General features: G+C 56.3%; 1 protein-coding gene across 1 annotated transcript; it reads left to right on the plus strand.

The window, feature by feature from the left end:
- Positions 1–6,090: 6,090 nt before the first annotated feature.
- TLNRD1 (talin rod domain containing 1) lies at positions 6,091–7,956 on the plus strand. Its single transcript, XM_036278005.1, has one exon. It carries the CDS (start codon positions 6,240–6,242, stop codon positions 7,320–7,322), a length of 1,083 nt encoding a protein of 360 aa, XP_036133898.1. The 5' UTR covers positions 6,091–6,239; the 3' UTR covers positions 7,323–7,956.
- Positions 7,957–18,571: the final 10,615 nt, after the last annotated feature.

The raw sequence follows: 18,571 nt of genomic DNA on the forward strand, positions 1-18,571 counted from the left end.
CATATATCTGTATACACACACTATGACGTTTTCTATTGACATTGAGCAGAAACAATTCATAAGAAAAAGAGTTTTTTCTCTTCTTTTCTTTTTTGAAATCATAGGGGAAATGTCATAAGCTTTCTCCCCAGGGCGTATTGCTCCACCCAGTGGCTCAGAGCCCTGTCCTGGTGCAGTCATGCTAAAAAACAGGCACAGCTGTGGCCGATCATGTGCTCTGCTGGGAGGGGTCGCCCTGTGCATTCATCTCACCAGCTGCCAAGCCAAGGTGCAGAAGTGCTGGGAATCCTGACCCACAGTATCGAGTTATACAGGGAAGAAGGTCATTTAGGGTTTTAAAGAAATTGTCAGGATTATGTAAAAAATTCCAGGGCTGCTGACTTTTATCTAAGGAGGAAATTCATTTTATAACCCACTGATGTGAAAACATCTGGACTGATTGCATTTTCACCATTTTGGCAATTTGGAACTTGATTTAGTTCAACTCTTTGGGAATTTGTTTGGTAAGGGCCTACTGTCAACCAAGAACCAAGTGAGGCATTGACGGGAAGGTTAGTGTAACAGGGCCCCTGCCCTAAGGAGCTTGCAGAGCAGCAGAGGTGACAAACAACACAGAGTATAGGAGGTCAGGGCCGGAAGGGATACTGTGATGATGTCCCTGTTTTAAGTAAGAGGAAACCTTGAGCAGTGGTATTTCAAATCAGTTATATTTTAAAAGGAGAGGCACAAAAACACACTGATGCTTCCAAAATATTGATTGATACTGTTCTCTTCACCAAAAGAAAATAGTCTAATTTCACCAGAACTTCTGAGATTGATACACATAATACTGCAATTGCCTTGAAAATGTTCTTCCTTATAGGGTTCTCCAAAATGGGAAATACATCCAAAGCTCATTAACCAGTAGGGAAATGAGACGGAGAATTTACCTGTGAAAGCCAGCTTCACCTCCATGCAGGGCTCTCTAGTAAAGTCGATTGGAGGAATTTTAGATTTCACAGATCTTGGGGCCTGAATGATCAGTGGTGCCCGCCATGGTGTGGCTGGTCCTGCATGCAGACCTCCCTCACCCACTAGGCTTCAGGTGAACAGAGAGAGCATGGGGGCGGGGATGGAAGTGATGGATGAGATCCTGCCCACATCTCCTTACTGTATGGAAACAGCACACTGAAGCAGGAGGACATGCTGGGTAAGGAGTGACCTGTCGCGCAGTGACCCTGCTCCCTGATGAGCCCCGGCCCCACGAATCACAGACCCTCCTCCACCCCCTATGGGGACGACTGCGTCAGGGAAAAGGGAGGGGATGTTAATTTTCCAGACACTGAAAGAAGATGGTAAAGGGTGATGTGTGGCCGTGGGAAAGATCGCCTGAGACTGAATTGGCCCATCTGTGAGCACAAAAACAAAACGGACACTGCTCCAAACTGTCCGCTCGGGCAGAAAATGTCCTGAACTGACCAGCAGGTGGCACTGTAGGCCAGACACAGCTTGGTTGTTGGTCTATAAAGTTTGGAGTGCATTGTGAAAGTTGGGTATCAGAACCCAGCTGTACACATATGATGGGATGTTTCTTTTTTATCCTCACCCAAGGATATTTCTCCATTTATCTTCAGATAGAGTGGGAGGGGGAGAGAGAAAGAGAAACATGATGTCAGAGAGGCACATCAGTTGGTTGCGTCCCGCACATCTCCTCACCAGGGCCAGGGACATACCCTTGATTGGAATGGAACCCTTGACTCATTGGTCCCTGGACAGATGCTCTAACCGCTGAGCCCAAACGGCCAGGGCTGAATGTTTCATTCTTAAAGGGAAGGAAATTCTGACACATGCTACAATGTCAATGAACCGTGAAGATACTAAATCAAATAAGCCAGACACAGGACACATACTATATGAGTCCAGTTATGTCCAGTACCCAGAATAGTCAGATCTATAGAGACAGGAAGGAGAATGGTGGTTTCCATGGCTGGGGAGAGGGAAAGGAGGAGTTTTGTTTAATGGGTACAGAACTTGAGTTCAGGGAGATGAAAGATTTTGGAGATGGGTGGTAGTGATGGATGCACAGCAATGAGACGTACCCAATACCACAGAATGGATAAGATGGTAAACTTTATAAATATTTTACCACAATAAAATAAATACATGCTCACACTGTTGTCTGACACCTGCTTGAAGTCCAGGTGGTGGCTGCACCATCTAGAACAGGCAAAGGAGAGAAAGGGTCTCCCCACCAGCCTGCCCCGCTGGCAGCTCCGCCGTCCTGGTCCTCGCCAAACCCTGTTAGCTCTGTTTGCTTCTTGTTGAAGTCCTACTGAGCGGTGGCCGTGAGCCAGACAATGCATTCCCCGGTGGCCAGGCTCTTCCCTGCGTGGCCCAGCTTCCTCCCGTCTGCTCCGTGCACCTCCCAGCCAGTCCTTCAGTCCACATGTTTCAGTTTTCTTCTCACGCTCGTTTTCCATTTTAGTGAAAAATACTTTGCACGATACTTTTGGCTCACTTGTAATTTAAAAGGGGTAGAATGGGTCAGTGCTGCTTTCTGAAGAGCGCGCCCTAACTGCAGCGACTCGGGGCGGACGGCCCTGTTAGTCAGCTTAGACTGAGCTCTGCCGCAGCCACAACTTGGGTCTCGGTGGCCTCGCACTGAGTTTACCTTTTGCTCACGTTTTACGTCCAGCACAGGCCGGTAGAGGGACCACTCCACAGCCACGTAGACTCGTGGACATCCCACCGCCGTTTATTCGAGCCTCTAGAACAAGGCTCCGCGGCAGTTACAGCAAAGGGGGAGAGCCGAGAAGCGCGGCCGGCCTTCCCTGCCTCGGCCCCCGCGTCACTCCCCTGTTTCTGGTCAGAACTCCTCACGAGACCCTGCCGAGCTGCAGCCCTACTGCTTGGTCAGCAGTCTTACTGTGCTACAGCTTCTTCGCTCTGCTCTCACCGCCCAGGAGTGAGATTGTACTCCTCCTTGGTGTGACTCTTGGACTCTTGCTCTCTCTGAGCTGGACTTTGCAGAAGGGGTAGAGCCCTCGTGTTGCTTATATGCCCATCACGGGGCCTGGCACGTGGTAGGTGCCCGTCTGTGGAGTGACGGGAAGGAAGGCAGGAGTGGAGCCTGAAGGACCAGCTCAGGAGCTGCCCTATCTGAGAAGTGAGGCGGGGGACTGAGAGGACAGTCTCACTGAACAGCACTGGACACGGGACAGCCCGGGTCACACAGCTCACTGCCAGGGTACATGCTCCAGCAGCAGCAGCAAGGCTGCACACAGAGGGAAAGGAAAATGGGACCCCTGGGCACCGAGTGGCTTTGGGGGGAAAACACCCCGATTCGAAGGCCATTTCATGAATAAACCTGGCATAGAGGGATGGGTTTGACTTCTTATGTTTTTAGAGCCAAGTCAGACTAGGGTGCTGCTCCTGCAGAGCCGTGGAGAGAACTCGACTGTCCAGCTGCTTCTCCCTTGCACAGAACAGCCGCCTGTTAAAAATGTTTCATTGGCCTTTTTTCACAGAACAGGAAGGCTCGTCCAGATTCCAGAAGGCGTCTGAGCACACTTACTGGTTTTGAGAGAGAGAGCTAAGGAGAGGGATGGAAACATCGATGAGAGAGAACATCGACTGGCCGCCTCCTGCACGCCCCCACTGGGGATCGGGCCCACAACCTGGGCATGTGTCCTGACCGGGAATTGAACTGGCGACCTCTTGGTGCAGGGTCGACGCTCAACCGCTGAGCCACACCAGCCGGGCTAAGCAAACTTTTTAAGTGGGGTGATTACTCATTCAGGTTTCTATCTACTGTTCAGGTTACTTTATTAGTGGCGTGTCTCAAGGTGTTTCCGTGTGGACAGTAAATTGCAGAGTCACCCTAGTTATATGTAATGATGACAACTGGCTGAAAAAGGTGACTTCAGGTCCCAGAAGGGGACAGAGGAGCAAACAAGTCTGTTGGCGGTACACACCCAGCCTGTGGCGGGCTGGGCACCTAGAGGGCCTGTTTCAGGACTAAGGTGGGGCACTTGCTGGGAGGAGGCCCAGGTGCTTCAACCACTTCCTGGAAAATAAGGTCTGGGTGAAATGAAACGAGGTTGGGGTGGGCTCCTCGCCTGGCCGTGCCATCTTCCTGCCCCTAGGAAGGCACTTGAGGCATTGGCGCATCAGATTTCTTATGAGAAGCCGCAGTAATGATGTCTCCCTCCAAAGGCTTGGCCACAGTTACCCCATTATGTAGCAGGAGCCCCAGAGGTTATGGGAGGGCACACTGCCAATCAAGGTTCGTTCTGACAGCTACGATTGATGAGCTAAGTGCTCAAGCAGGCAGTGCAGAATATCTGATTTCAAGATGCAAGAAGGGGTACTTGGAGAGAGAACTTTCACTAGCTCACGACTGATAACGGCTGGGGAGAGCGTGACCCCAGGAAGTCTGGTGCAGAGCCCACGCTCTGACTGCATGCGGCTGGAGTTAGGGAGGAGGCGGCAGCATCCAGCTGCGCTTCTGGGGCTCCAGGTCCAGTGCGCCTTCCTCAGGGCTCAGCCCCTCGGACCCTCCGCGGGAGACCACACAAAGGGCAGGGGGGTGCTTGGAAAACCGGACGTGCACCCCAGCGAGTCATCAGGGGAGGGAACCCAGTGTCCTCCTCCCTCTAGTCCAGAAAACAGGTCACCTTTGTGACCTGCTCTCTGGGCGGGGAGCCGCCCGGAGCCCCTGCCTGGCTGAGAGCTTACGTAAGGCAGACTGGCGGCTTCGCCCCAACTCCCCAGAGCGCGCGCAGAGCCCTGGCCCAGGGCCTCCATCTCGTCCTCCCTTCCTGTCTCCCCGAGGGCCGCGGGGAGACCCGGAACCGCCGGCCTGGCCCCGACGGCCGCGGTGGGCGGTGGCGTCCTCCCGAAGCCGCCCGCTTCCCGGGGGAGGAGCAGCGCATCGCGCAAGCATCCGGCAGCGGCGAGGGGGCGGAGGAAGGCGAGAGGAGGAAGCGGGATTTAAACGAAAGGCGGTGACGCCACACAAAAGATTTCTATAGGCTCCGGGGAGGCTGCGGCCGCGGCGGCGGCGAGCGGGGGCGAGGCCGGCCGGGACCCGGAGAGTCTCCAGCAGCCCCGCGGGCGGGCGGCGCGCCCACGGCCGCGCTCCGAGGTGCAGCGCGGGGAGGAGGTGGCGTCTCCCTCTGCCTCGCGGCCCCCGCCCTTCCTTTCAGTTTCTCCGGCTCGCTCGGAAGTTGGAGGTTGACAAAAAATGGCAGGAGCCGGGGCCCGGGCGGGTGGCCGCAGCGCCGCGGGCACCTTCTGAGTTGGCCCGGCCGCCGGGGATCCGCGCGCAGGACGTCCGATGCGCAGGGCCCGGGGCCCCGGGGGAGCGGAGCCGCTGCGGGCCCGAGGTGAGGAGGCGCCGGGCATGGACTCGCGCCGACAGCCGGCTGCGGGCCGCGGGGCGCGCGGGGCCGGAGGGCGTGCCGCCCGGGCGCCGGGCCGCGCACTGTGAGTCGCGAGGCGGGAAGGGCCGCCGGGCGTGGCGGGCAGGCGGCGTACAGACCCGAGCGGCCGCCTCCGTGCGCAATCCTCGCAGCTCCCGCCCGACTGACTCGGCGCGGCCGCGCCAGCACTAGCCACACCCTCGGCCCGCCGCCGCCGGGCCGCTTCCCGAGAGCCGCGGGCCGGAGATGCGCCCGGGGGGCCGCGCGACCCCCAGCGCCAGCCCCGGCCGCCGTCGCGGGCCCGTGCCGCCGCGCGGGGTCCCGGCGCCCGAAGCCCACGTGCGCCCGCCGCCGAGCCGAGGAGGCTGACAGCAGCGCCCGCGGGGCCGCCGCACGCGCTCCTCCCCGAGGAAGGGGTTTGATTTCAAAGAAAGGAAGGAAGGAAGGACAACTCCCAGCTGCCCTCCCGCCCTCGCGCCCCGGCGGCCGGCCGGGCCGGGCCATGCCCAGGAAGGCGGCAGCGGCAGCCCGGCAGCAGGGGCTTTCCTGGCGGCTCGGCCCCGAGGAGCGCGCGCTGTGAGTTCGCCGTGCCCGGTTCATGGTTCCTGCACGCCCTCCCGGAGGCCGGAGGCCGAACCCCGCAGCGCCCTCCTGCTCCGCCGAGAGCCCCCCGCGCCCCCCGCGCCGCCGCCGCCCCGCGCCCTCCGCCCGCGGCGGTGGATGGCATGATGGTGCGGGGAAGGCGCCACGGCCCCGGCCAGCTGAGTCGCGACGGCCACGGAGGCGGCGGCGGCGGTAGCGGGCTCCCCAGCGGCATGCCAGTGCCCCCCGGGCGCGATGGCTAGCGGCAGCGCGGGGCAGCCCACCGGCGAGGCGGCTTCTCCGGCTCCCACGAGCGCCGTCGGCGGGGCCGGCGCGCAGCCGCGGAAGAGGCTGGTGTCCGTGTGCGACCAGTGCAAGGGCAGGATGCAGCTGGTGGCCGACCTGCTGCTGCTGTCGAGCGAGGCCCGGCCCGTGCTCCCCGAGGGCCCCGCCGGCGCCGGCGCCGAGTCCTTCGAGCAGTGCCGGGACACCATCATCGCGCGCACCAAGGGGCTCTCCATCCTCACGCACGACGTGCAGAGCCAGCTCAACATGGGCCGCTTTGCCGAGGCCGGGGACAGCCTGCTGGAGCTGGGCGACCTGGTGGTGGCGCTGACCGAGTGCTCCGCCCACGCGGCCTACCTGGCGGCCGTGGCCACGCCGGGCGCGCAGCCGGCGCAGCCCGGGCTGGTGGACCGCTACCGGGTGACTCGCTGCCGGCACGAGGTGGAGCAGGGCTGCGCCGTGCTGCGCGCCACCGCGCTGGCCGACATGACGCCGCAGCTGCTGCTGGAGGTGTCGCAGGGCCTGTCGCGCAACCTCAAGTTCCTGACCGACGCGTGCGCCCTGGCCAGCGACCGGTCGCGGGACCGCTTCGCGCGCGAGCAGTTCAAGCTGGGCGTCAAGTGCATGAGCACGAGCGCGTCGGCGCTGCTGGCCTGCGTGCGCGAGGTCAAGGCGGCGCCCAGCGAGCTGGCCCGCGGCCGCTGCGCGCTCTTCAGCGGGCCGCTGGTGCAGGCGGTGAGCGCGCTGGTGGGCTTCGCCACCGAGCCGCAGTTCCTGGGCCGCGCGGCCGCCCTGAGCGCCGAGGGCAAGGCGGTGCAGACGGCCATCCTCGGCGGCGCCATGAGCGTGGTGTCGGCCTGCGTGCTCCTGACCCAGTGCCTCAGGGATCTGGCGCTGCACCCCGACGGGGGCGCCAAGATGTCGGACCACAGGGAGAGGCTGAGGCACTCGGCCTGCGCCGTGTCTGAAGGCTGCACCCTGCTATCTCAGGCTTTAAGGGAGAGGTCTTCGCCCAGGACTTTACCGCCAGTGAATTCCAATTCTGTGAATTAGCCCCCCGCCCCGGCCCCTCTTCCTCTCCCAGACTGCAGGAAGATGCTGACTGTCGCCCTCTCCATGTATACCAAAGAATCATAGGTGAAGCACCCCCCGCCCCCCAGCTCCATGCTCCAGAGGAATCTTCCAGAAGGCAGGGCCCTGCATCCAGCTGACACCCACACTCGGACCCTGCGCCCAGGAGCCCGTGCACAGGAGGAGCCTGGAGATGGGGAGTGTGGGACCTGCTGTTGCGGGTTACCGCCACCCCACTTCCTCTTCGGGAATTCCTCACCTAAACCTTAGTACTTGGGCAGGAAGGAGGTGTCATGGGTTCATTTCTCTTTTGGTCTTTTTTTTTTTTTCTGATTAAAAGAAAGGTTACCTCAGTTTTCACTTCTTAGACATGGATGTAGCTACCTTTTGTTTTTGTATGTTGTTATTTTTTTTAAGTTGGATTAAGCGTATACTTGGTGCAGAAAGAGTCTGACCTTGCCATGTGATTTGCAAATGGGGGGAAAGCTACTGTGAGTGTGTGTTTTATTTTCTAATTTACACTAGAGTGATTCCCCCCCCCCTCCCCAATGTCAAGTTTTTACCTTGCATGTACTGGAGTATTTATTTCATCTATTAAAATGTTATGTTTCTCAGATGGCTTTTTATACTTACTGTGCCATTTCACTAACTAGGATGTTGGATGCTGTGTGTCCTCTATGGAAAGGCACCCTGGGGCGTGTGCTTTATTCAGCAGCAGCGAGGTGGGGTCCCGGTCCTGAGCCCTGCCTATGACGTCATCCAGCGACTTCTTTGAGCAGCCCAGGGTTCGGGAAGGGGGGCAGTCTGCTCCGGACTCGGCCTGACTTGTTCAGCTCAGTCCTGTGGGGCGTGCCGGCCTGCCCAGGTCAGAGGATCTCCGGATGGAACTGCCTGGGTTCCGTGCAGTCGACTGGATGTCAAACGGCAGTGTGTCACCTCGCAGACCACATCCGGTTATGCACGAGTTTAGAGGGTTCTAGAACTTTTCACGGAGGGGCGGGTATTCTGGAAAGTGTTAAGCCAAGGGTTTATTTTTTTTTTTGTGAACTTGATTTTGTAAGATAAGCCCTGGTTGATGTGAGGTTGGACGAATGCTTCGTTAATTGAAATTTGGAGCTATTTAAAGGTAGTTTTCCTTGCCGTGGCTGGTTTGGCTCAGCGGTCAGAGCATCGGCCTGCAGACTGAAGGGTCTCGGGTTTGATTCCAGTCAAGGGCACGTACCTGGGTTGCAGGTTTGACCCCCAGCCCCAGTTGGGGTCGTGCAGGAGGGCAACCCATTGATGTGTCTCTTTCATATTGACGTTTCTCTTCTTTTTTCTCTCCCTCCTTTCCATTCTTTCTAAAAATCAATTGAGAAATATCCTCAGGTGAGGATGAATAACAACAACAAAGTAGTTTTCCGCAAACATTTTAAGAAACAACACAGGAAGAGGAGGGTAGCGTTCTGCTTAACCTCGTTAAAGTTTGGACATTTTCTCACCGAAGACAACGAGTTTATCTGCAGTTCTTGCCCTGGGAGAGCCCCATGGATAAAAACTCCTGTGTGCTCTACATGTCCTCAGTGTACCTGTCTCTTGTGGTTGGTTGTGCCTGAACCTTTGCAGTTCCCACAGATCTGGAAAGAAAGACATTTCCCCCGATGTATTAGGAAGGAACGTGAGCCTTAGTGACGGTTACGTGAATAGCTGTCTTGATTCTGAGAACAAATTCAACACGTGAAACGTCTTTAAACCTGTGTCCAGTAAAACTGAGACTATTTAGTTCTCTGAATTCGAAGTCTGAAAAGTCTTAAAGTGGTGGGATGTATGTACATTGAAAAAATCGGTCAAGGGATTTGGCACTTTCCTCTCTCAGTTCCTGGTCGATTTAAAAGCTTAAAGGTCATTAAAAGACGCGTGTTCGATCCTCTCCCCCTCCCGGCCTTTCAGCCCTGGACCGGACCGGACCGGTCCAGGAATATCCGGGGAGTGAGCTAACCATGTGCTGGTGACAGTCCTGTCTGCCTGCAGGGATTCTATCAGCAATGCCGCAGTTTGTAATTTTACAGTTCATTTAGCCTACGCAGATCACAAAGGATAAACTGAAAGGAACGAAGAAAAAAAGATAAAAGATAAAATGAAGGCCAGACATTCTGTAACTGTGATGATGAAAAAACAAAAACAAAAATGGTGATTGTCCATTGGACTTATTTCTCGAAGAAGCAATTTTCAGAAAAAGGCAAACTCCCTCCCAAAACCACTTTGCCTCTGTACTGTGATGGTGCCGACTAGCTAGTCACCTGATTAACTGAGGGACTTTTTTCCTCTCGGTTAAGCAGTAGCTGCTGTTACATTTCCATGTAGTCACGGTCTTGACTTGCTGTCCCTGGGGTCAAGGTTAGGGGTTTTCTTCCAGCAGGTGGCTCAGAATGATTCTGCTGGTATTTTTTTTTTCAGCTGGGTTCAGGGAACCAGCATGAGGGATGTGTAGTGTCTCCGTGTTGCTTATCTGGGCTCAGGCCGCTGGTATTTTAACTCTCTTCCTATGTGCCAGTTGCTGAACTTGTTTTTAAAATAGCCCTCGTTTCTATAAAGGAGCACCTCAGACCTATTTCACTGGTTTAATAAGGTCAGCAGAGATAACTAGTTCCAGGGATAAAGTCACACTGACCTGGTTTTTTTTTTTTTTTTTTAATTAAGCCACACTAGAATTAATTTAAGACATCGGTTCTCGGACTTTTCTGACTTCCCAGGGCAAGTTTTCTTACACAGGCCTGGTGGGCACCACCCCGACCGGGAATGTTGAAAACCTTCCTTTGAATGGCCGAGAGAAAGAAGTCATCGCGGCTGAGTTCTCGGAACAAAAGCCATTATTTACGCAGTCACCCCAAGTCAAGGGGACCAAAGCTTCCGAACACCACACGTACCTAGTAATAAGCAGACCAGTCTTCCCTTGGCTGTTGTAAGCTGAACCTTGTTCTGTTCATTCCGGGTTGATGCTAGAAAATACAGAAATTCCGTGCGCGGGTGTGTATTTTTCTCCCTACCCGTATCTTCATCGCCCCAGGTTTTTCCTAATTCGCGGTCACGTTCCCCAGAAACGACTTACTTTTATAATTCTGGAGGCACCAGCCACGTCTGATTGGTTGTTTCACAAACACTTTTTTTTAAAAAAAAAAAGCTGGCACAGGGATTGAAATATTCGGCAGTTCGAAAGAGCTAGTTGTAACAGAAACACCTGTTTTTCGGAAGGAAGGTGCCTCCGGGACCATGCAGTTCAGGCCCAGGATTTGAAACAGGACCGCCCGGGGAGGGTGGAAGGACTCGGAGAGGGAACTGTCCGAGCCGAGGGCCGCTCCCAGGTGGACACAGACACTGGTGTTCTCTTCCCGGCGGATTTTTTGTTTTTAGAGGGTGGGGCAGGGGAACATGAGTGTGTGTGATAAATGGGCCTGTTTTACCCAAGTGGACTGTTTCCTTCAGGGTCATTCGGACAGGCGAGTTGTCAGCGTCACTGGCAGAAGGCCGTCGGCAGCTCGAACGTCCCCACAGCAGCAGGAAGGCTGGTGCTAATTCTCCGAGGGGTGGATGTAACAGGGAGGCCGCGGTGCGGGGGCTACAGGGCCGGGCGCACGTGCAGTTTGCCAGTGAACGTGTACAAGGCGCCCTGGCAAGTATGCCTAAGCAAGTCATAAAGCTGTTTCAAATGACAGTTTTAATGGGCACGCATGGGGCAAATATTTACCGGGAGCCAATATACACAGCACTGGGCTGGGCACTGGGGCACCGTGAGTGGCACGTGGTTTCTCCCTGCGCAGACATGTGTGGCGTCAGGTGTGGTCCGTGGACACGCTGCGTCCCGGGCCCTCCCTCCGGACGGCTGGGAGAAACTAGGGGTGGGTCAGTCTGCATCGTCTGGCCTCCCCTGGCGATGCTGATGCACAGAACCCACGCTGCAGGGCCCGCGGGCCTCTCTGTCCCCACCGCCTCCGCAAGTCCCCAGGCTGTGTGTCAGGAGGCGGCGTTTCTGCACGTCCCTTGTTTGCTCAGGTGCTGGGTCCCCTGGATGTGTGAACCACTTTCTTCAGACAGAGGAGATCATTTCGTCTCCCCGTCAGTTGGGATTGGCAGGTTCTGTGTGTGCGTGCGCGCGTGCCTGCGTGTACGTGTGTACGAGTACAGGGTTCACCCCTCCCCCTGCCACCTCCCCCTGTGATGAGCTAAAGTCATAGTAAACTGGCGAATTAACTTGCTCTGTTTTTGCCCGTTGACTTCTGTCCTAGAGAACCGGAGCTGGCAGACAACCTCGTAAAAAATCTACCCTTTCGCTCTTTGGCTGCCCAAGAAAGAGCATTTTGCTATTAAGTTTGTAAGGTACTCTTCAAAACCAAGTGACGCATGCAGACTTACGCCAAAGCTCATGTAGGGATGACCAGCGTCTGCGTTACATTCAGGGGATGGGCCCTTCCAGGCCAGGCGTGCAGAAGCATCCGGATGGTTGCTCAGAGTGCCTCCCTGCCCAGGGCGGTCCCGGGAGCTGGCACGGGCCTGGCCAAGGAACCCGGTGGGCAGCAGGATCGGGCCCCACCCCAGACCTGCCCAATCAGAATCTGCTCTGTGGCAAGATCTCCAGGTCACTTTGGGGCACATTAACCGCGAGAAGCACTGTTTTGGGAGATAAATGTCCTGGCTGTGACCGAGCCATGGCTCTGTCTTCTCCTGTGGGAACGTAGGCATTTATCAGGTCTGTTTAGGTCTCAGTGGATCAAGTACACTCACGCACACTATGTAGTCGGGTCCTAAGAGCAGTTGTGTGAGGTCAGCCCGTGTTCGTCACTGTGCCTATTATTAAACATCCGCATGCCCGTTTTCCTGCTGTGAAGGTTAAATTAAATATTTGTGATGAGTCCCCCCGAGGTGTAAGGCCTTGGGATGAGTACCAGAGACAAGCTCTAGCTGCTTCATAAAGTCGTCAGGAGGATGATCTACAACATTTTGTGTGAAAGCCGGTTTCCCTGGATAATTCTGCCTGTGCCCTTCCAGGGACAGATGTATCGTGGGAGCCCCACAGATGGTCCAACTAAAGGTCAGAACCGTGTCTTCTGAGTCTGCCTCGGTTCCGCGCGGCGGACTATCCAGGTTCTCCGAAATACTGCATGTCCTCAGTTCCTAAAAGCACAGTGTCCCCGGACATTTCAGACTTCGGGGAGGGGTTGGAAAGCTGATTTAGATTTGTTAGCGTGATTTTAAGATCCACATACTGGTTTCAAACTTCATCTACTCATAACACGCCTGTATCCAGATTTTGCTGAAGTCGGACACGGGGAGCTTAACACGCCTGTATCCAGATTTTGCGGAGGTCGGACACGGGGAGCTTCTTCAACCCTGTGTTTTGAGGGGGGAGCTCTGTATGAGCAGCCCTCCGCCCACACTGCGGGGTGTCGCCTACGGGCTGATAGTTTCGGACTCTGTGCCAAGCTGCCTGAATTTCAGATGCCACTCAAGAAACTGGTCAAGTGCGAGGTCACTAGTTAGTTGCCTTGGTTGTGCTGTCAGCCTCTGAGGGGCCAAGGTGGACGTCCGACCTTGGACGTGGAGATCCGCTTCCGGAAGCCTGGGTGGATGCGGCGTGCTCCGATGGGTGCCCAGTAGGCGTCAGCTGTCCTCTGTGCTGACCACCAGCTTCCTGTCCTACGGTAATTGGCAAGTCATTCCAGCACCTTCCCTCACATACAGTTTTGGTAAAACGATCTTCCTCAGTGTTTCCTTCGGTTAGGTTTTACTTAAACTTTCCTTTTCCCGGGAGTTCCGTGATGGAGATGTTTCTAAAAACATAAACAGGACTCTAGTTTTATTATCACTTGAAATTTAATTTTTTTAATTAATTGATTTGAGAGGGAGAGAAAGGGAGAGGGGGAGAGAGAGAAACATTGATTTGTTGTTCCGCTTCCTGACGCATTCATTCACGGGTTGATTCTTGCGTGTGCCCTGACCAGGGATTAGACCCGCAGCCTTGGCGTGTCAGGGACCGTGCTCTAACCAACCGAGCTCCCCGGCCAGGGCTGGAATTTAATTTTTTAAACGGTTGGTAATGCTGTGAAAAGTTGTGTGAAGATCCGACGGAAAGCAGTCATCTGGTTTTTTTTCAGCTGTCTTAGCAGTTGCCGTGATACCGTTTCGTTACGTGGAGTCTGCTCCGTGGGCTTGGATAGCTGTGGCTTGTGCCCAAAGGAAGTCCCCTGAAGGTGGCCTCACATCCAGTTTGCCTCAGCCACAGTGACTCGGGCAACTCAGGACAAAATCGGACTTTTCCGCCCTGGCCGGGGGTTCAGTTGGTTGGAGCATCGTCCGGATGTGCCAGGGTTGTGGGTTTGCTCCCTGGTAGGGACACACGCAAGAGTCAACCAGTGAATGTGTGGATGGGTTGATGATTCTCTCTCTCTCTCCAATCAATACTTTTTTAAAAAAATAAGAATTTTGCCCTGGCCGGTTTGGCTCAGCGGTTGGAGCGTCAGCCTGCGGTCCAGAGAGACCCGGGTTCGGTTCCCGCTAAGGGCATGTACCTCGGTTGCAGTTTGGCCCCGGCCCTGGTTGGTCGTGCGGGTGGCAGCCACTCGATGTGTCCCTTTCACATCGATGTTTCTCTCTCTCTCTCCCTCCCACTCTATCTGAACAAAAAATGGAAAAATGTCCTCGGGTGAGGATAAAAAAACAAAACAAAACAAAACAAAAAGAATTTTCCCACCTAGATTACCCATAGAACTAAAGCAGAACTATCAACTGAATGGATATTAAATGATTTTCATGACTCCGTTCCTTCATCCCTCTGCAGCCCAACCCAAAGCTCCTTGCTCACTAAGGTTCCTAGAAACAGCACCGGTTCTTGGCTTCACTGGGACATTCTGCTTCACAGGCAACCACAAAACTCCTAATAAGAAAGAGATGAGGGTGTGAGACCACTGTCACGTTTTGCCAACGACCCGACAGTGGTATGACTCTGACTGTGTCATTAGGCTAGCACGGTGTCGGCTTTAGCAAGTCCGATGGCAAAACGTTTCTGATTTAGCAAACACTGGGCGTCTGGACAGTGTCAGGCACGTTCTGTCTGTTACCTTATTTAAGAGCAATGACTCAAAGCCACACGCCGGTGACTGTCGGGAGCAGTCCCAGAGCCCAATCCTTGGTTGTCCTCAGTAACACCAGTGACAGACGCTGCTTCTCCGCCAATAAGGTGCCTTCCAATGACTGCAGCAGTCACGGCCCGTGCGAGGGGGCTTCCCGAGCCTCCCTGTGTGGAGCCCTGATTCCGCGGAACACCTTCCCCTGACATGTGATAGCGGCTGTTAGTGTCGTGGGGGCTGATTCCTGCTGACACGTGAGGATTATTCACTTGAAAAGCTATCAGGAATGGCCCTGGCCAGTTTGGCTCAGCAGTTAGAGCGTCGGCCTGCAGTCCAGAGAGATCCGGGTTCGGTTCCCGCTAAGGGCATGTACCTCGGTTGCAGTTTGTCCCCGGCCCTGGTTGGTGGGTGGCAGGCACTCGATGTGTCCCTTTCACATCGATGTTCTCTCTCTCTCTCTCTCTCTCTCTTTCTCTCTCTCTCCCTCCCTCCCTCCCACTCTCTGAACAAAAAAATGGAAAAAGGTCCTCATGTCCTCGGGTGAGTATTAAAAAAAAGCTATAAGGAATGCCCGGCTGGTGTGGCTCAGTGGTTGAGCATCGACCCTGCACCAAGAGGTCGCCTGTTCGATTCCAGGTCAGGGCACATGCCCAGGTTGTGGGCCTGATCCCCAGTGGGGGGCATGCAGGAGGCGGCCTGTCCATGTTCTCTCTCATCGGTGTTTCTCTCTCTCTCTCCCTCTCCCTTCCTCTCTAAAATCAATAAAGAAAAATAAATACATAAATAGAAATAAATGCTACAAGGGAAAGGTTTTAAATATATAATACAATGTATATTATAGCATATAATATATAATACATATATATGATATATGATATGAGGAATGTTATATTAAAACTCGTGAGCCCGTCTGATGGTTGTCCCCTGTAAACGTGTCCGTGAAGCTCCGTGGAGCGTGAGGCCCAGACGGTCAGGACGCAGGCCAAGGCACGTGGGCCGGTGTGCCGTCTCCGTGGTTCGGGAAGTGAACCCTGCAGTGCCCGCTGGGAGCTCAGGGTGTTTGAAGGACTCCCTAATTGCCTAACCTACATTGTTTCTCTGCGTTGTTTTGGCCCATTTTTTTTCTGGATGAGAAGAAAACGCCTCTCCAACTCCACGCAGGGCACGGGGCATTCACCGGCGCCTCTGGGGTGTGATATTCGGAGCCTCACCCCGAAGTTTTCAGGGGTCTCCAGTAGACATTTCTTAAGACCGAGTCCGACAAGGAGTCGGAAGTCGGAGATGAGCCCAGAGCGGAGCGCCGGGGGGACGGGGAGAAGGAGTTGCGAGGGCAGGACAAGCACCGTCCATGTTCACGAGGCTCCGGCAGTCTGGTCCTTGGCTGCTTCGGACCTCTGGTCCTTCGAGCTGTTCGACGTGGACCCGCTCCTGGCGACTAGGAGGAAGGGTGTCGGCGTCAGAGCCGGCCACCCCTGCGCTCAGGTGGCCACGTGCAGGGGAAGTGGGGCTGTCGTCAAGCTTCTCTGCGCTGGACGGTCGCTTCGAGCTGCAGACTGCAGGCTCCTACGGCGTGGGCTCTCGTCCAGTGCCCAGGGGTCATCGGCTTCTCTGCTCGTTAATTTTGAGCAGCGCTGGTGCAGCGTGTAGGGCTGTTCCTGGACCGGTTTGCTCTGCAGGAAGCAAAACAGGTTCCCCCACCTCCAACCCCCCCTCCCCCATCCAAGCAGCTGTCCTCACCTTGGATCCGCGGCCCTGGGTGGGGCCGGTGGGACTCGGCCCTGGGCCTGGCTGCCCGCCGTCTTTGCAGAACACCGAGAGCCCAGCTGGGGCAGCTGGACGTGCATCTGGTCAGGAGTGGGCGGGCTGACACTGGGAACCTTCCCAGGCCAGAACCGCCTCTTTAATTCTGCTTTCTCTGCACCCCCAGCAGGTGGCCGGCGTGCTCAGACGTTTGTGTAGGGCAAGAAGAGGGACAGGCAGCAGGTTATGTCGGCAGGACCCTCACCTTCTGTCTTCCTAGCCTCAGAGCAGCCTTTTGAGCTGCGACGTCTCATCCTCAGGTTACAGACGAGAGTGCTGGCCCGAAACCACCTGCCCGGGGTCACACCGTGGGGGTGGGACAAGGACCGAGGTCTGCCTGGCAGAGCCCAGCATTCTTCCCCCGGGGCTGCAGTGAGTGAGTGAACCTCTAGGGTGGAGTCCGCCGGCCTGTTCGGCTGCAGTGCTCCCGACCCCGTCACTGTCTCACCTGGCCGATGGCCATCTTTTATTTTTGTGGTTTTCCTCCTGGGCCTTTGGCCTCAGTCCATTTACAGAGGGCCCGACGCCCACAGCCTCCTCAGCAAGTCGCAGGCGCAGCCGATCGCGTGGACACGCGGTCAAGTGCCCTGGAGGAGGCAGGAGGAAGACCGGCCCTGGTCCGTCCAGCAACCTCCACTTGGATTTCCGAAACGCGTCCGTCTTTGTTAGTTGCTCATTGCAACGCTCCTCGTTGACTGCAGGAGACGGACAAACCCCGAGGCGTCGGCAGCTGGTGTGGTTCCTCCCAGCTCCTCGCCGGCCACCTTCCCCCATGACAGCCTGTGCAGAGCACGGCATGGTCTGCCCTCCCCACGAGCCCCCTACACGCCGTCTCTGCCGGGAGAGCCCTCTGCTCCCTCGTCTCCCCTTCCCACCCCGACTCCAGTCTGGGTGCCAGCCTGTCCCTGTACCAGCGCCTCATCAAGTTACGATAGCTCAGTTCACCTCTCTGGCCCCAGCCTGGACATCACCCGGTGGCAGAGTCATCTTCTTATCTCCAGGGCCGACACGCAGGAGGCCCAGCAAACACCCCTGCGTGGGTGAACCTGTCCACGAGTCCTGTCGAAGCCGGCAGTGCGGCCCCGTTGGCTGACACTGTCCCATGCACCAAGAGGAGGCAGACTTTTTAAAAAAATTTTTTAAGAAAGAGAGAGAGAAGCATCAATGTGTGTGTGAGAGAGAGAAACATCTATTGGCTGCCCCCTGCACGCCCCGTACTGGGGCTCAAGCCCAAAACCCAGGTATGTGCCTGACTGGGAATCGAACCCGGACCTCTCAGTCCATGAGGCAACACTCAACCCACTGACCCACACTGGCCCGGGCCCGGTTAGATTCCCAGGCAGGGCCCATGCCCAGATTGCAGGCTGGATCCCCAGTAGGGGGTGTGCAGGAGGCAGCCCATCATCGATTCTCACACTCTCCCTCTCCCTTCCTCGCTCTATAAAATCAATGAAAACGTATTTTAAAAACTGCTTCAATACCCTTTCCCCGTCTGGGCTGTCCATGGTCCGTTACCAGGGTCTTTCACGTGCTCCTTTCTGGACCCTCAACATCTGCTCCCAGCCCAGCAGCACTGCCGGTGGCTCAGGTCCGCCTTGGCCGTGGCCTTGGCCTTGGCCTGGACAGCTGTGTGCCGAGTCTCCGCTGCACCTCGGGTCAGGCAGCCCCCCAGGCCCTGCCTTTGCCACCCTCTCCGTCCCCTCACGTGCGCTTTGGTGCCGCACATTCAGAGCAGAAGCTGCAGCTTCAGGAAGTCAGTGGAGCACCGATAGTGTGCAGCTGGACTGTGGACGCAGTGGATAGACCGGCCCCGGTCAGGCTGTGGCCCCCATCTCCCGCCACCCCAGCCCACCTGATTTCAGTCCCTGAGCTGCCGTCCCATCCCTCCGGGCCATGCTGCCGGCCCAGGCGGCTTCCAGCGCGGGGACAGGGCTGCCTGGCGTGCCTGGTCCTCTGCAGCCTTCTGGGGTCCGCGTGGGTTCCGAGGGAAGGCGTGGGCGGCCCTGGACGGACCCGACTCTCTTCCCTCCGCGGGGCCAGGCCGTGACCTGCGGGAGTCCGTGCTGACGGGTGAGGGTCCCTGTCGGCATCCTCAGGGTGGTGCGGCTGGGCCCGCGGGGACGCGGACACCACGTGCCCCCGGGAAGGGCATCGTTTTCCCACACACGGACTTGGAACTCGTCCCCTGGGGGGCCTTTGAAGCCGGCTTGAGAACTGGCCACGGGAATGAGCCCTGGCTCTCAATGCCGTAATTGTTACAACACAAAACCCCTCATGCTTTTCCATCATCAGGTTTGGGCTGCAATCGTGAACTTAAGGAGGGCTCTGGGG

The sequence above is a fragment of the Molossus molossus genome, unplaced genomic scaffold (genome assembly GCF_014108415.1).
Source record: "Molossus molossus isolate mMolMol1 unplaced genomic scaffold, mMolMol1.p scaffold_m16_p_24, whole genome shotgun sequence".
Lineage (NCBI taxonomy): Eukaryota > Metazoa > Chordata > Mammalia > Chiroptera > Molossidae > Molossus > Molossus molossus.